At 39.9% G+C, this 16,795-nt stretch overlaps 1 protein-coding gene across 1 annotated transcript in view; it reads right to left on the bottom strand.

The window, feature by feature from the left end:
• Nucleotides 1-16,213, bottom strand: part of LOC136830879 (GATA zinc finger domain-containing protein 21) — a 41,444-nt gene extending 25,231 nt beyond the window's left edge. Inside the window, exon 1 of the mRNA XM_067090851.1 lies at nt 16,135-16,213. Within this exon, the coding sequence (XP_066946952.1) occupies nt 16,135-16,213 (79 nt within the window). The remainder of the gene's footprint in view (nt 1-16,134) is intronic.
• Between the last annotated feature and the right edge of the window lie 582 nt (nt 16,214-16,795).

Genomic DNA, 16,795 nt, shown 5'->3' with positions numbered 1-16,795 from the left:
CTGCCTCCCATAGACCCCAGACGCTTCAACGAAAGCCACCACGAATTGAAAAACAAAAACACACACGCCCGCATTCAAACGGGCGTCCTTAACCATTCCACCGCATCAAAAACAAAACGCAAAGAGAATGGAGTAGTGGCTTTCTCCTCGTTGCAAATGGCCCTGCTAAAAGTGTCTCATCCGGTTTTAAATTCGTATCGTGGCGACTCCTATTAATGTTAAATGGCTGTCCGCTCTTTTCGGCGGGCCTGCCGAAACGCTGCGTCTGCGATAATAGCTGGCTTTTATTTTGTGTTCCTGCTGATTAAATGGCTTGCGTTGTGGAAGACAAGTTGATGGAGTCTCTCTCTCTCTCTCTCTCTCTCATCCTATACTGTTTTTGTTCATTGTATTGTGTCTGTTTATAATTCAGTTCCAACTTCTCTCTCTCTCTCTCTCTCTCTCTCTCTCTCTCTCTCTCTCTCTCATCCCATACTGTTTTTCTTCATTGTATTGTGTCTGTTTATAATTCAGTTCCAACTTCTCTCTCTCTCTCTCTCTCTCTCTCTCTCTCTCTCTCTCTCTCTCTCTCTCTCTCTCTCTCTCTCATCCCATATAGCTTTTGTTCATTTCACTATCTCTCTTTATATTTCAGTCCCAACCTCTCTCTCTCTCTCTCTCTCTCTCTCTCTCTCTCTCTCTCTCTCTCTCTCTCTCTCTCTCTCTCTCATCCCATATAGTTTTTGTTCATTTCACTATCTCTCTTTATATTTCAGTCCCCACCTCTCTCTCTCTCTCTCTCTCTCTCTCTCTCTCTCTCTCTCTCTCTCTCTCTCTCTCTCTCTCTCTCTCATCCCATATAGTTTTTGTTCATTTGACTATCTCTCGTTATATTTCAGTCCCCACCTCTCTCTCTCTCTCTCTCTCTCTCTCTCTCTCTCTCTCTCTCTCTCTCTCTCTCTCTCTCTCTCTCTCTCTCCAGGAAGAGAGAAGAAAAGAACAGCAATGTTGATGATGATGGAAGGGACCGGTTAAGAAGCTCTCTCTCCCAAGAAAGTCTACGGGTTTCGCTCGCCGTTTTTTACTACCTCTCGCCCCGAAACCAGGCGTCAGCGAATAACAATAGCTCCTCGGACACACTCTCTCTCTCTCTCTCTCTCTCTCTCTCTCTCTCTCTCTCTCTCTCTCTCTCTCTCTCTCGCTTTCTTTTTATCGGAGTTTTATGAAGCGTTTGCGGCCCTCTCCCGCATATCATATTAATTGCCGCGCGCGGCGCGGCGTACTCCTCTCCTTCCTCGACTCGTGTCCCTCAAGGATGTTCTTTTGTCCCAGAAGGATGCTTCCCCCTCCGCGCTGCTTCCTAAGGAAGGAAGGAAGGAAGGAAGGTCGCGAGGAAGACGGTTACTTAGCGTACTGGACTCCTGGATGGCTGTCCAACCCTTCCTTCATCTTTTGTCCCAGGCAGGATGTCCCGCCGCCTTAGCTCAAGGTAGAGAGAAAAAGGGAAATCAGGAGACGTGGGGGGGTGTGTGGGGGGGAGGGGTTTTGTGGGGTGGGGGGGCAGCGATAGGAGGACGGAGAGAGTGAGTGACTCCGCTAATCTCCATTTGAATTCGAAAGCAAATTTTGTGGTGGTCCAATATCGCCGAGCGGCATTCTTTGGAGACGCCCCATTATCAGGAGGCGTTGGAGCTGGCTCCTCCTCCTCCTCCTCCTCCTCCTCCTCCTCCTCCTCCAAAAAGGAAGAAGAAAGAGGGAGAAAGATTTTGATGAAGTTAAAGGGAAGATGGGAATAGAGGAGGAGGAGGAGGAGGAAGAGGAAGAGGAGGAGGAAAAGAGATGGGTTAGAAGAGGGAGAAGAAGAAGAAGAAGAAGAAGGAGATAAAGATGATTTCTTTATTGGACCTCGTTGCATATATATGGCGTGTTAGGTCACTCAGATATGCTTAATGAGAGAGAGAGAGAGAGAGAGAGAGAGAGAGAGAGAGAGAGAGAGAGAGAGAGAGAGAGAGAGAGAGAGAGAGAAGGGAAGGAAATAACGAACGGTAAGACAGACAAATGGACGGGAATACAAGGAATTTTTCTAAATCCGGTAACCTGATTTCTTTGTGGTCCTATTCATCAGTTTATAAATGCTTTCCTGAATAATAATAATAATAATAATAATAATAATAATAATAATAATAATAATAATAACAATAACAAAATCTTTGTGTTTGATAGATATCTTAAATTATTCTGAATATAGACAGTGTTTCAATTTATTGATTTATATACATGACAGACAACACTCGATTTGTGTTACAAATACCCCTTCGTTTTTTAAGCACTTTTAATATTTTTTGCTAAAAAATGATTCTTTCTTAGAAAGCTTAATCATTCTAAGCTTAATCATGATAAACCGTTCACCTGGTTTACTTATTAAAATGGTGAATATGAATCATACAGATTCGTTTTACTGTAATAACAATTCTTTGTCAGTCCGCCCTCAGATCTAAAAAATTACTGAGGCTAGAGGGCTGCAAACTGGTATGTTGATCATCCACCCTCCAATCATCAAACATACCAAATTGCAGCCCTCTAGCCACATTAGTTTATTTTAAATTTTATTTAAGGTTAAAGTTAGCCATAATAGTGCTTCTGGCAACGATATAGGACATGCCACCACCGGGCCTTGGTTAAAGTTTCATGGGCCGCGGCTCACACAGCATTATACCGAGACCACCGAAAGATAACTCTATTTTCGGTGGCCTTGATTATACGGTGTACAGAAAACTCGATTGCGCCGAAGAATTCGGGCGCAATTTTTACTTGTTTTATATTGAAGCAAATATTTAGTATTGATATTAGAATTTCTTTGGTAGGGGACGAAAAAATATTTTAATGTTGGCTTTAAAACGCTTTTGGTATCGCCTGTAGTAATCACAAGTCTATTTTGGAGTTACGATTCCATCTTGACATGAGAGAGAGAGAGAGAGAGAGAGAGAGAGAGAGAGAGAGAGAGAGAGAGAGAGAGAGAGAGAGAGAGAGATTTATGAACTTTTTTGCTCTCTTTAGCCGGACAGATATTCAGGAAATTCTGTCAGTTTGTGTTTGTGCGTGTGTATGTGTGTGTGTGTGTGAGAGAGAGAGAGAGAGAGAGAGAGAGAGAGAGAGAGAGAGAGAAAGAAAGAAAAATTAAATAAAATAGACAAGCAGAAGAACACAAAACTATCTGGATGGATGAGAGAGAGAGAGAGAGAGAGAGAGAGAGAGAGAGAGAGAGAGAGAGAGAGAGAGAGAAACCTGATTTCAAATTATCCCCACATAAATTCCCTTTGCAGAAAGTCCTCCGGAGATGCATTATTCATTTTTCCCCGAACCACTGAATGGCCCTGAGGGAGACCTCACAGTCATGTGTCCTCTGAGTTGATGTATACATTGGCCTGCTCATCTCTCTCTCTCTCTCTCTCTCTCTCTCTCTCTCTCTCTCTCTCTCTCTCTCACGCACACACACACGCATACAAGTACACGCACATACGCATCCAGATAGTTTTGCGTTCTTCTGCTTGTATTTAATTTAATTTTTCTTTTCTATTATAAGTGCTTGCTCTCTCTCTCTCTCTCTCTCTCTCTCTCTCTCTCTCTCTCTCTCTCTCTCTCTCTCTCTCACAACATCCAGACAACTTCCTGTTCTTCTGCCTATCTATTATATTAAATTTAACTTCTCTTGTAACTGACCAAGTCTCTCTCTCTCTCTCTCTCTCTCTCTCTCTCTCTCTCTCTCTCTCTCTCTCTCTCTCTCTCTCTCTCTCTCTCCTTAGAATAATGAGAAGGCTGAATTTCATAATGAAGTGTACCCGAATATAGGCCTTGGAAACGCCAATCAAACATAATGGTTGACTTTTTATTGCCCATGTTTTTTCCATGTTCTCAAATTCAGTAGGGTGATGGACTAACCAACCTTGTTGACCCTCGAGTTTGCAATTCCTGATTGTCTCTTGAGCAAGATTGCCCTAAAAGTTGTGCGTGTATTTAGACGAACATTTGACAAACATTGGACCTCGTGATTGACAAGAGTCGTTAGATTTTGGGAGGGACCTCCTGTAGTTATGGGTAAGTACCTTAGTGAGTTTGTGGGGTGGCGCTGGTTTGCTGATCCTTGGCGGAGGTTTGCGTTCACCTAAAGCTTACGGATTTGGTCGGGTCGTGAATGTACTGGTTTTTATTGAGTTCCAAAGAGAGTGTATATATATATATATATATATATATATATATATATATATATATATATATATATATATATATATATATATGAATGTATGTATGCATATATTTATGAGAAATCTTAATGTCATGATGACATTTGTTCCACTTCCCCAAAACAGACACTTTATACAAATGATTCCGATAATTCCAGACCACCTCTAAGGCCAAGCTACGAACAGAGAGAGAGAGAGAGAGAGAGAGAGAGAGAGAGAGAGAGAGAGAGAGAGAGAGAGAGAGAAAGTAGCTAGCTTTAAAGGACCGGAAACAACCATCACCTTTATAGGCCTTTTCCTTTCATTTGTTTGTTTGTGAGAATAGTGATCGTTTATACCTCCCCCTCTCACAGACGACTGACATTCCTGGTCCAGTCAGTTCCCAGCAGTTCCCAGCAGTTCCCAGCACTTCCAAGGCACGGTCTCCCTAGTTAAAGGTGGACCGGGAACCCAGTGGTACATCTCGGTTTAAGGTTTTAAACAAAACGACACCACCTGGGACCGTTCAGGGGCCTTCCTGAACTGCGTTCTCTTTAACAGTGTCAGGAGCCACCAGTTGGCACTTTAAACGGCTCTGTGGGTATTTTGCCGTGCCTTTAAGTCTCCCTTTAGTCGAGAGAGAGAGAGAGAGAGAGAGAGAGAGAGAGAGAGAGAGAGAGAGAGAGAGAGAGAGAGAGAGAGAGAGAGAGAGAGAGAGAGAATTCCAATTTAACTTAAAGGATGAGGTCTCCAGCCCCTAGCCGCCATACTTTTTCCTACCTTGAGTGCAACCCATTATTATTATTATTATTATTATTATTATTATTATTATTATTATTATTATTATTATTATTATTATTATTATTATTGAGAAGAGCCCTATTCATACTTGGAACAAGCCCACAAAGGGGCCACTGACTTGAAATTCAAGCTTCCAAAGATTAAGGTGTTCATTAGAAATAAGTAGCAGAAGAGATCACTTATTAGAAAAAAATAATAACAAAGCATCATTAAATAAACAGATAAAAAAAAAGTAAGTGAATTATGAAACACAAAGAGAACTTTCGAGGTTCCAATTGCCCGACATCCTCAGTAGGGAGGCTGTTCCACAGTCCAACAGTGTGAGGAATAAAGGGACCTCTGGAACTTTGGAGAAGTTCGACAGCGAGAGACACATTTACAGTACTGCACATTGATGCTGCCATAGTCGACTGATTGCTTGGTATATATAAAAGCCTCTCTCTCTCTCTCTCTCTCTCTCTCTCTCTCTCTCTCTCTCTCTCTCTCTCTCTCTCTCTCCTGTTGATGCTATTGTCTTTAGGCTCAGATAAGGGTACACTTATTAAAGGTGATCAGTAGAGGTCGAATCTCCACGACTTGTTTGTCTTCAAGGTTTCTGCAGAGAGAGAGAGAGAGAGAGAGAGAGAGAGAGAGAGAGAGAGAGAGAGAGAGAGAGAGAGAGAGATTTAGAGCCGTGACGTAACTCTGACGTGTCAGTGACGCAATAATGGCGTCACGGTTGTGTTTCATGAGAAAAATGATAATATAAACAAAAATCTGGAGAAGTTGCGTTCTCTACTTCCTGTTACGATAAGAAATAGTTTGATGAATGAGATTTGGTTTTGTTGATTTATTTTGTGTCATATATTTTTATATCTGTGTCGATTTTTATTCATTCATTTTTTTCTTTCTTTTGCAGGTAAGCTAAGCTGTCGCATCAATCGTGAGTCTTATTTGCAATAGTTATCTAATTGTTAATTATTACTTGATTTGGGACCGTCGATGACAGCATGACTAACGAATTGAAAGAACTTTTTGGGACATATATATATATATATATATATATATATATATATATATATATATATATATATATATATATATATATATATATATTTAATATCTAATTCACGTTACCTCGGGAATATCCCCGATGGGGAATTATCATCGAAGGGGAATTTTTAAGCGATAAATGGATCGTACCGCTGGAACCGATCCATCTATCACTTAAAAATTCCCGGGGATATTCCTGAAGTAGCGTGAATTAGTTATATATATATATATATATATATATATATATATATATATATATATATATATATATATATATATATATATATATATATATATATAACCAGAATTGGATTTTTTTTATATATATTCGGTCCAATTATTCCATGCATTTTTCAATAGTTAATAATACTCTAGGTCATTATTTTCGTAGGATTACAATCTCTGACATCAGACCAGGTTAAAGAAAATCAAGAAACAAAGACAGTCCAGTATCTTGAAATACTTAAATTCTTAGACTTGCATGAAGAGAGAGCAAATTTATCTCCTAGGGAAGCACCGTTGTCACGTCCACATTCCTAAATTTATTTCCATTTGCTAAGCAGTTCTTTAGATTTTTTTTCGGGTTTGGGGGTGTTGGGGGGGGCCGCTAGGGGGTTCTGTAGGCATTACTTAAGGTTATTTGCAGCGTCCCTTCGGCCCCCTAGCTGCGACCCCTTTCGTTCCTTTTACTGTACCTCCGTTCATATTCTCTTTCTTCCATCTTGCTTTCCACCCTCTTAAACAATCGCTTCATAATGCAACTGCTCTGAGGTTTTCCTTCTGTTACGCCTTTCAAACCTTTTCATTCCTCTCAAATTCCCTTTTAGTGCTGAATGACCTCTTACGTCCCAGCGCTTCGCCTTTTTTAAATTTTACATTCAGGTTATTCCATTTCCATATATATATATATATATATATATATATATATATATATATATATATATATATATACTTCTTGAAGCTAAGCATATGCAAATTTCTGACTCACACCAGGATCAGACCCAGGTCTTTCAATTGAAAGGCAGGGGCGCTGCCCACTAGGCCATACGAGTCGGAAAAGAAGTTGGAAAAACACGCTGGTATGCAAGCAGTTAGCTTGCCCGGGTAATTCCTTGTGTGCAGTGGCACTCAGGTTCCAACTTCTTTTATGGCTTGTATGGCCTAGTGGGCAGCGCCCTGCCTTTCAGTTGAAAGACCCGGGTTCAATCCTGATGTGAGTCAGAAATTTTATTTCAGTTCCACACGTGATTGTGTGTTGATTGTTTCTAATATATATATGTATATATATGTAGATATGTATATATATATATATATATATATATATATATATATATATATATATATATATATATATATATATATATATATATATATATGTATATGTATATGGGCTTATATGCCTATGTAATTATGTATTCATAAATATAATTAATTTAGGAAGCGAATATACATTATCACTGTGAGGTGCTAATTGTTATCTTGTTAAGGAAGGAGCTATGTGATGCATTCTTGAGTGCAAATTTAGTTCATTTCATAACTGACCTCACCAAAATTACTACATAAAAGCAACCCAGCAAATTTATCCATCTATTCATTAACTCTGCCAAGCCCTCGTCAGCCTCTGCTGTTGTGAATCGAGAAAAAAAAAAAAAATAATAATAATTCTAAGACTCTTCCCGTCCCGTCTCTCTCTCTCTCTCTCTTTTTTTTTTAATCTGGACAGGAGAGAGAACGATAAGGACCACTCACAGATGCATATTTCGCTGATCCCTGTCCTTGTCGGGTCCCAAATATGCGAAATGGCAGACCCGGCGAGCAACAATGGACCGCAGTCGAAGTTCACACGAAGTTTGAGCCCGGCGGTGGATGACAGCCAAAAATCTACTTATCGCCCGGTAGCAGCTATGAAGTGGGTGCAGGTTGCGGATGGAGAATAATAGGCCTCGAAAGAGGAGGAGAAGAAGAAGAAGGAGGAGGAGGAGGAGGAGGAGGAGGAGGAGGAGGAGGAGGAGGAGGAGGAGGAGGAGGAGGAGGAGGAGGAGGAGGAGGAGGAGGAGGAGGAGGAGGAGGAGGAGGAGAGGGGAGAGAGAGAAAGAGAGAGAGAGAATCCCTTATAAAAGCAACGAAAGGTCTTAATGAGATTTGAGTAAAATAATAGAGAAAACTGCTAGAAGGAAAATGAGCATACGTTTCACTGAGAGAGAGAGAGAGAAAGTTAAGTATACCTTAGTTTTACCAGACCACTGAGCTGAGTTAGAGCTCTCCTAGGGCTGGCCCGAAGGATTAGACTTATTTTACGTGGCTAAGAACCAACTGGTTACTTAGCAACGGGGCCTACAGCTTATTGTGGAATCCGAACCACATTATAGCGAGAAATAAATTTCTATCACCAGAAATAAATTCCTCTAACTCTTCATTGGCCGGTCGGAGAGAGTTGCTAGACTCTAACGAAGAGCTGAGAGAGAGAGAGAGAGAGAGAGAGAGAGAGAGAGAGAGAGAGAGAGAGAGAGAGAGAACTGTTTATCAAAGCAACGGCAGGTGAATTGGGCGCCCTCTCTTTCTGAGTAAAAAAAATAAAGAAAACTACTAAAAAGAGAATGACCCCACGTTTCACTTGAGAGAGAGAGAGAGAGAGAGAGAGAGAGAGAGAGAGAGAGAGAGAGAGAATATTTAAATTGAAAGCGACTTGAAGTAGGCTGTCGCGTTAGAGGTTAATGTAAGAGTCGGCTCAGATGGAAATGGGGAGATGATGATGATGATGATGATGATGATGACGAGGAGGAGGAGGAGGAGGAGGAGGAGGGGGAAAGGAGGAGGAGGAGGATGGGAGTATATGGAAGCTGTCACGTTCAGGAGGAGGCTGTAGGCGGCAGCGGAAAACAGCCTCGGCTTTATTTATGCCCCAGCGTTCGTCCTGACAAGACGACTCGGTAATTTGGTTCACTGTCTTGACCCTTTGCGTCCTAAAATTTCACTTTCATGTCTTGGTTTCTGTCCTGGTTCCCAGCGAGAGTTTTTGGGATGAGGGTGCTACCCCAACCCCCCATACCTTTTCCCACTTTTGTGAGTCACCACAGTTGATTAATTACCAGGTGGATTGATGGTAAACTAATAAATTAGGAATATTTAATAGGTATCCAATTGTTTATGAAGGCCTTGCAATCTGATTGCTATCATATCTTTGTTATGTCATGTTATGTTATGTTCTTTTGTGTTCTGTTATGTTATGTAATGACGTCTTTCTGTTCAGGCTTTGAGATCTTGAAGTTCAGTGATGTTTCGGGTTTAGAATTCTCGTTTGTTATTCGTGTTCCCAGATTAAGTTAATTTACTTGACCCACTGTATATATATATATATATATATATATATATATATATATATATATATATATATATATATATATATATATATATATATATATTCAAGTGGCTCTCTTGTCTTTGCTAGATTTAAAGGATTGAAGTGGCATTTGCTCTGCTGTTGAATGTTTCCTAAGCAAAGTAATTCCTCTTAACAGCAATCTGCAATTACTTCAATATCCATTAAGAAGCTTCGCCACCTGTCGTCTCTTGTAGTGTGGAAGGTTATGAGCCACAGAAAACCATATAAAAAGGCTCTCTCTCTCTCTCTCTCTCTCTCTCTCTCTCTCTCTCTCTCTCTCTCTCTCTCTCTCTGTTTTGTGATTCATGAATAATCAAAGAGGAGGCAGAATATTTTAGGAGCAATCTGATAAACTGATCACGGTGAATTAGTTCATAAAGAGAGAGAGAGAGAGAGAGAGAGAGAGAGAGAGAGAGAGAGAGAGAGAGAGAGAGAGAGAGAGAGAGCAACCTTGGGGCAGCCAACAGTCATATTCAATGATGAAACACCCGCAGATAACTTATTGATTAATTCCATTACCTCGTCGAGGCTTTCGTTTATAATATTGACCCTGCCTCTATTTGCAATGGAAGCTGGTAGCAATGATGTGAGATCTGGCATTGGTATTGGGTATGAAGTGTCTTTGAGACCTGGCATGGGTATTGGGTACGAAGTGACTTTTAGATCTGACATGGGTATTGGGTGCAATGAGACCTGGCATGGGTATTGGGTACAAAGTGACTTTGAGATATGGAATGGGTATTGGGTACGAAGTGCCTTTGAGATCTGGTATGGGTCTCTCTCTCTCTCTCTCTCTCTCTCTCTCTCTCTCTCTCTCTCTCTCTCTCTCTCTCTCTCTCTCTCTCCTTCTCTTTCCATGAACTAATTCACTGTGATAAGTGTATCAGATTGTTCGTTCCTCTTTGATTGTTCCTCTTTGTCTAGTTATGGAAAAATCTCTAGAATCTTCCAAATACCTAAAATCCTGAAGTTTGAGACACCATACTGCTTAGCAGAGAGAGAGAGAGAGAGAGAGAGAGAGAGAGAGAGAGAGAGAGAGAGAGAGAGAGAGAGAGAGAGAGAGAGAAGGAGGGGTGTTAGGGGAGTTCCCAGCCAACCCGCAACATATGATGCTAACTCAATGTTCCTAATGAATCCATCTCGACGGCCGTGTAAATTCGATAAGGTGGATAACCTTAATAACTGTGGCGTAAAAACCCTTTCCCCTCCTCTCTCTCTCTCTCTCTCTCTCTCTCTCTCTCTCTCTCTCTCTCTCTCTCTCTCTCTCTCTCTCTCTCTCTCTCTTTTGGAACTGTTATTTCCATTTTTCTGAAGCTGTTCTTTTGATATTTAAATCTCTCTCTCTCTCTCTCTCTCTCTCTCTCTCTCTCTCTCTCTCTCTCTCTCTCTCTCTCTCTCTCTCTCTTTAAACTGTCATTTCCATTTTTCTGAAGTTGTTCCTTTGATATTTAAATTTCTCTCTCTCTCTCTCTCTCTCTCTCTCTCTCTCTCTCTCTCTCTCTCTCTCTCTCTAAACTCTCAGTCTCATTTTAAACTGTCAGTTCCATTTTTCAGAATTTATTATTTTGATATTTAAGTTCTCTCTCTCTCTCTCTCTCTCTCTCTCTCTCTCTCTCTCTCTCTCTCTCTCTCTCTCTAAACTGTCAGTTCCATTTTTCAGAATTATTATTTTGATATTTACGTGCCTCTCTCTCTCTCTCTCTCTCTCTCTCTCTCTCTCTCTCTCTCTCTCTCTCTCTCTCTCTCTCTCTCTTGAAAGTGGCAGATTTCAGTATTTCTGTAAATCAGTTATTCTTCCCTATATAATTCTCCTTTTCCTTATTTCTCTCAACTCTCATTCCCATTTTTCTGAAGTTATTCTTTTGATATTGAAGTCTCTCTCTCTCTCTCTCTCTCTCTCTCTCTCTCTCTCTCTCTCTCTCTCTCTCTCTCTCTCTCTCTCTCTAATAATAATTTTTTCCAATATATATTGCCAAGGAAATTTTTGTCTAGAAAGTTACGTCTTTTGAATCCATCCACTACGGTTACAGATTAGTAATTGGTAGTAAATCAGATCTTAGTTTTGTTGGAGTGTCGAGTATTCAGTGTTTTTCATTCTCCTTAGTTTCCTTATTTTTGTTTTTGCAAATCTTTCATTTTGTTTTTGAGTTGTATGTTCCCTATTAGCTTTTATTTATCTTTTCCTGTTTAGGAATTGTAACTTGGCCTGGATGTTCATTATTTTATAATAATAATAATAATAATAATAATAATAATAATAATAATAATAATAATAATAATAATAATAATAATAATAATTTTTCCAAATAAAGATATAGTGAAATATTGCCAAGGAAATTTTTGTCTATAAAGTGGAATTCTTTTGAATCCATCTGTGCCCTGGGGGTGCAGAAATATCCCAAAGGATATTTCAGAGAGAGAGAGAGAGAGAGAGAGAGAGAGAGAGAGAGAGAGAGAGAGAGAGAGAGAGAGAGAGAGAGAGGTTGATGCTGACTTTCCAAAAGATTTGGCAAACGCATCATGTCAGATTGCAAGTGGTGGTGTCACTTGAATTTAACGAGTCATTTGTCATTCAGAAAAAGTAATACGTGTAGATATTATTATTATTATTATTATTATTATTATTATTATTATTATTATTATTATTATTATTATTATTATTATTATTAATAATAAAAATCTCACAATAACACGAGTCACTAAAATGGTAAAGAAACCCAGTGACGTAGGTGTAACTATATAATGAAAATTTAAACAAAACGAGAGCCTTCAAAAACCTTCTCGATTCTCCCTCTCAGCTCAGTCTCTGAGACTGAACAGGTTCTCGAAAGCTCTTGTTTTGTACATGTTTTTAAAATATATTTACACCTACACCATTGTGGATTCCTTAACCATTATTATTATTATTATTATTATTATTATTATTATTATTATTATTATTATTATTATTATTATTATTATTATTATTATTATTATTCGGAACAAGCCCACCAAAGAGGCCACTGACTTGAAATTCAAGCTTCCAATGAATTTGGTGTTCATTAGAAAGAAGTCACAGAAGAGAATAGGAAATAAAGAAAGAAGAGATCAGTTATTAGAAGAGAAGAAAGATGATTTAATAAATTAATAGATAAGTTGATAAAATATGAATGAAATATGAAAATGCCAGGTGAATTGTTTTAGGGTAGTAATGCAAATGAACACTCTTCATTAATTTCTTAGGGTTATTAATAATAACTGAGTGGTTTCATTTTAAACCCCATAGGTGGGATTAGTGCTGTCAATAACCTCACGTGGTGCACTGTAGGCATTACTTAAGGGTCATTGCAGCCTTCCCTCGGATCCTAGCTGCAACCATTTTCATTCCTTTTTACTGTCCCTCCGTTCATATTCCCTTTCTTCCTTATGACTTTCCACCCTCTCTTTCACTGTTACACCTGTCAAACCTTTTTAATGTCGATTTCCCCTATAGAGCTGAATGACCTCGTAGGTCCCAGCGCTTGGGCTTTGGCCTAAATTCTATATTCTCTTCTGCTCTGTTTAATTTTAAACACAGAGGCACGTTTGGATGAAATGGGTCAGACCTGACAGTTTCTGAAATAGGCAAGACATCTATCAATTATTTTCGTGGGAGAGAAAATGACCTCGTAGGTCCCAGCGCTTGGCTCTGGCCTAAATTCTATATTCTATTCCGCTCTGTTTAATTTTAAACACAGAGGCACGTTTTGAAAAACACAGTTTCTGGAAATAGGCAAGACATCTATCAATTATTTTCGTGGGAGAGAAATGAAATAGGTCCCAGCGCTTGGGCTCTGGCCTAAATTCTATATTCTATTCCGCTCTGTTTAATTTTAAACACAGAGGCACGTTTGGATGAAATGGGTCAGATCTGACAGTTTCTGAAATAGGCAAGACATCTATCAATTATTTTCTGGGTAGAGAAATTTTTTTTTTTCCCGTCGTATTATTACTTTCTTCATTTCTTTTCATTCTCTTTCCTTCTGGAACCGTTTCTTGAAGATGATCACAGATCATTTTTTTATTTTCTTTTCTTGTATTAATCTCTCTCTTTTTTTCTTTCCCTTTTTTTCTCAGTTCCTCGGCGTGAAAGGAACATTTATATTCGCGGAAGGAGGGAGAGAAGGAATGACAGAAGAATGATTTTTTTTTTTTGCCTCTTTATTTTTATTTTTTTAAACTGATCCTTGGTAGCTGAAACCTCTCTCTCTCTCTCTCTCTCTCTCTCTCTCTCTCTCTCTCTCTCTCTCTCTCTCTCTCTCTCTCATTTCATAGTTATTCTTATTTCTGTACAACACACATACTCGATCCATAAAAAATGACGGTAGTATACGAGAGGCTCGAGACACCAAGTCCGGATCCTTTCGACGTTTCACGACGTCACGAAGATTGGCTCAAAGGACCTTCTCGCTGCCCACTCGTACAAGAGCTAGCAGTGACCTGCGTTGGCCCCTGGAATTAGCGGAAAACCTTCGTTTTCCATCTTTTTCTCCTACTGGTCTGGGCGTAAAATAAACATGGAAATTTACATAATATGTTAAGCTGGGCCTCTTGTGGAAAACAAAAGCTGGAAAAGAATTCCAAAGGGGGGAGAACAGTGGTAAAGAAAAATGTATGATGAAAATATGCTGCTGGCTATTTGCTCCTTTTGGGATAAGCCCTGCTCTTTTATCCTTCTGCAACGCTTTCGTGTGTGTTATTTGTCCAACGGGCCTCTCTTGTTGAAAAAGACTACTCTGAATAATAGCAAGGACACATGTCACTGCCATCTCAGGTCCAAGAGTCTTCAGATATATTCCGAATGACGCCTCTGCCTTCTTGCTTCTAGAATCTAAAACTATATTCAGAATGACACCAAAGAGACTTCACCCTTCCTTCTTGACTCAAGAATCGCTAAATATATTCCGAATGACACCAAGAACTGTCCTGGAACTCTTGACTTTCAGAATCTCAAAATATACTCTGAATGACTCCAAAGAGATCTGTCCCTGTACACTGGGCTCTCAGAGTCTCAAAATATATTCTGAATGACACAAGAAGGCCTGTCCCTGTACACTGGGCTCAGAGAATCTCAAAATATATTCTAAATGACACAAGGAAACCTGTCCCTGTACACTTGGCTCTCAGAATCTTGAAACGTATTCTGAGTGACACCAAAGAGACCTGTCCCTGTACAACTGGCTCTGAGAATCTCAAAATATATTCTGAATGACACCATAGAGACCTGTCTCTGGATACTTGACTCTCAGGATGACTAAAGGGGCTTGTCCCTGTACTCTAAACTCTCAGAATCTCAAAATATATTCTGAATGACACCACGGAGACCTCTTCCCTCCTTCTTGACTCCCAGAGTCTAAAACTATATTCAGAATGACACCAAGGAGAAATTTCAACCTTCCTTCTTGATTCAAGAATTGCCAAATATATTCTGAATGACACCAAGAACTGTCCTGGAATTTGACTCTCAGAATCCAAATATATTCTGAATGACACCAAGGAGACCTGTCTCTGTACAATTGGCTCTCAGAATCTCAAAATATATTGTGAATGGCACCAAGGAGACCTGTCTCTGTACAGTTGGCTCTCGGAATCTCAAAATATATTCTGAATGACACTAAGGAGACCTGTCTCTGTACAGTTGGCTCTCGGAATCTCAAAATACATTCTGAATGACACCAAGGAGACCTATCTCTGTACAATGGGCTCTGAGAATCTCAAAATACATTCTGAATGACATCACGGAGATCTGTCTCTGTACAATTGGCTCTCAGAAACTCAAAATACATTCTGAATGACATCAGAAGACCTGTCTCTGTACAATTGGCTCTCAGAAACTCAAAATATATTCTGAATGGCACCAAGGAGATCTGTCCCTCAAAATATATTCTTTGACTCCCAAGAGATCTCAAAATATATTCTGAATGACACCAATGAGACCTGTCTCTGAACTCTTAAGTCTCAGAAACTCAAAATATATTCTGAATGACACCAAGATCTGTCCGGGGATATTTGGCTCCCAGAATCTCAAAATATATTCTGAATGACACCAAAGAAACCTGTCTCTGAACTCTTGACTCTCAGAATCTCAAAATATATTCTGAATGACACCAAGGAGATCTGTCCCTGGATATTTCACTCCCAGAATCTCAAAATATATTCTGAATGACACCAAGGAGACCTGTCTCTGAACTCTTGGCTCTCAGAATCTCAAAATATATTCTGAATGACACCAAGGAGGCCTGTCTTACATCAAGAGAAAGATGCCCTAATGGAAGAGGGAAGCGTAATCTCGTCTCAGATATTCATGTTGTTTTGTATTCAGCGACGAGCACAATTTCCATTTCGTTTGATATCCACGATTTAAGTTTTTTGTTTGTTGTTTCGACAACTTTTGAATGCGTTCCTTAGTAGATATATAGTTATAAATATACATATACACACATATATATGTGTGTGTGTGTATTTGTGTGTGTGTAGCAAGCTTACATGTTGTAGTCCTTTTCCTAAGGAATAAAAGATTACTTTAATAATAATAATAATAATAATAATAATAATAATAATAATAATAATAATAATAATAATAATAATAGTAAAAAGTGTGGCAACCAGAGGGAGATTTAAGCCGTTTTATCTTGCTTGGAAATAATTACTGGTCCTGCATCTGGCAGTGATGTTGACAAATAAGAAAGTTCAAGTGTCGACCATCGCCTCCTCCTCCTCCTCCTCCTCCTCCTCCTCCTCCTCCTCCTCCTCCTCCTCCTCTTCTCTCATCTCTCCTCATCTTTCCATTACGTTGCCCTCCTCCTCCTCCTCCTCCTCCTCCTCCTCCTCCTCCTTTTCTTTCCTTCCTCCTACCTCTTCCTATTTTTACCTTCGAATCTCTCTCTCTCTCTTACGTCCATCAACACCAGCCCACTTTCCTGTCCTCTCTACGTCCTTCTTTATTTCCCTCCTCCTCCTCCTCCTCCTCCTCCTCCTCCTCACTCTGAGGAAATGAATGCGAGAAAATGCAAACGCCAAAGAGGAGGAGGAAGCGAGAGGCCCACGAGAAGAACAGGGGAAGAAGGAGAGAGAAGAATCAGAAGTGGCCGAGAGTAGAATATATATTCTCGTCTTGGCCCGAGTTGCGAGAGAGAGAGAGAGAGAGAGAGAGAGAGAGAGAGAGAGAGAGAGAGAGAGAGAGAGAGTGCCCATTTACAATGCTAATTGATTCAACAGAAGTAGTGGATGAAAACAGGGCAAGAACCACCCTCACCACCCCCCCCCCAACCCAGCAGGGGGCTACGCTCCCTTCCCCCTTCCTTGGGTCACAGTCTTAACAGCGTCTTCCAGCCTTCCAGTTTTGCATGTCGGTTTAGTGTCA

Source organism: Macrobrachium rosenbergii, chromosome 47, assembly GCF_040412425.1.
Source record: "Macrobrachium rosenbergii isolate ZJJX-2024 chromosome 47, ASM4041242v1, whole genome shotgun sequence".
NCBI lineage: Eukaryota > Metazoa > Arthropoda > Malacostraca > Decapoda > Palaemonidae > Macrobrachium > Macrobrachium rosenbergii.
Note: the sequence above shows the minus strand (reverse complement) of the source record. Positions and strands in the feature narration are given on the sequence as shown.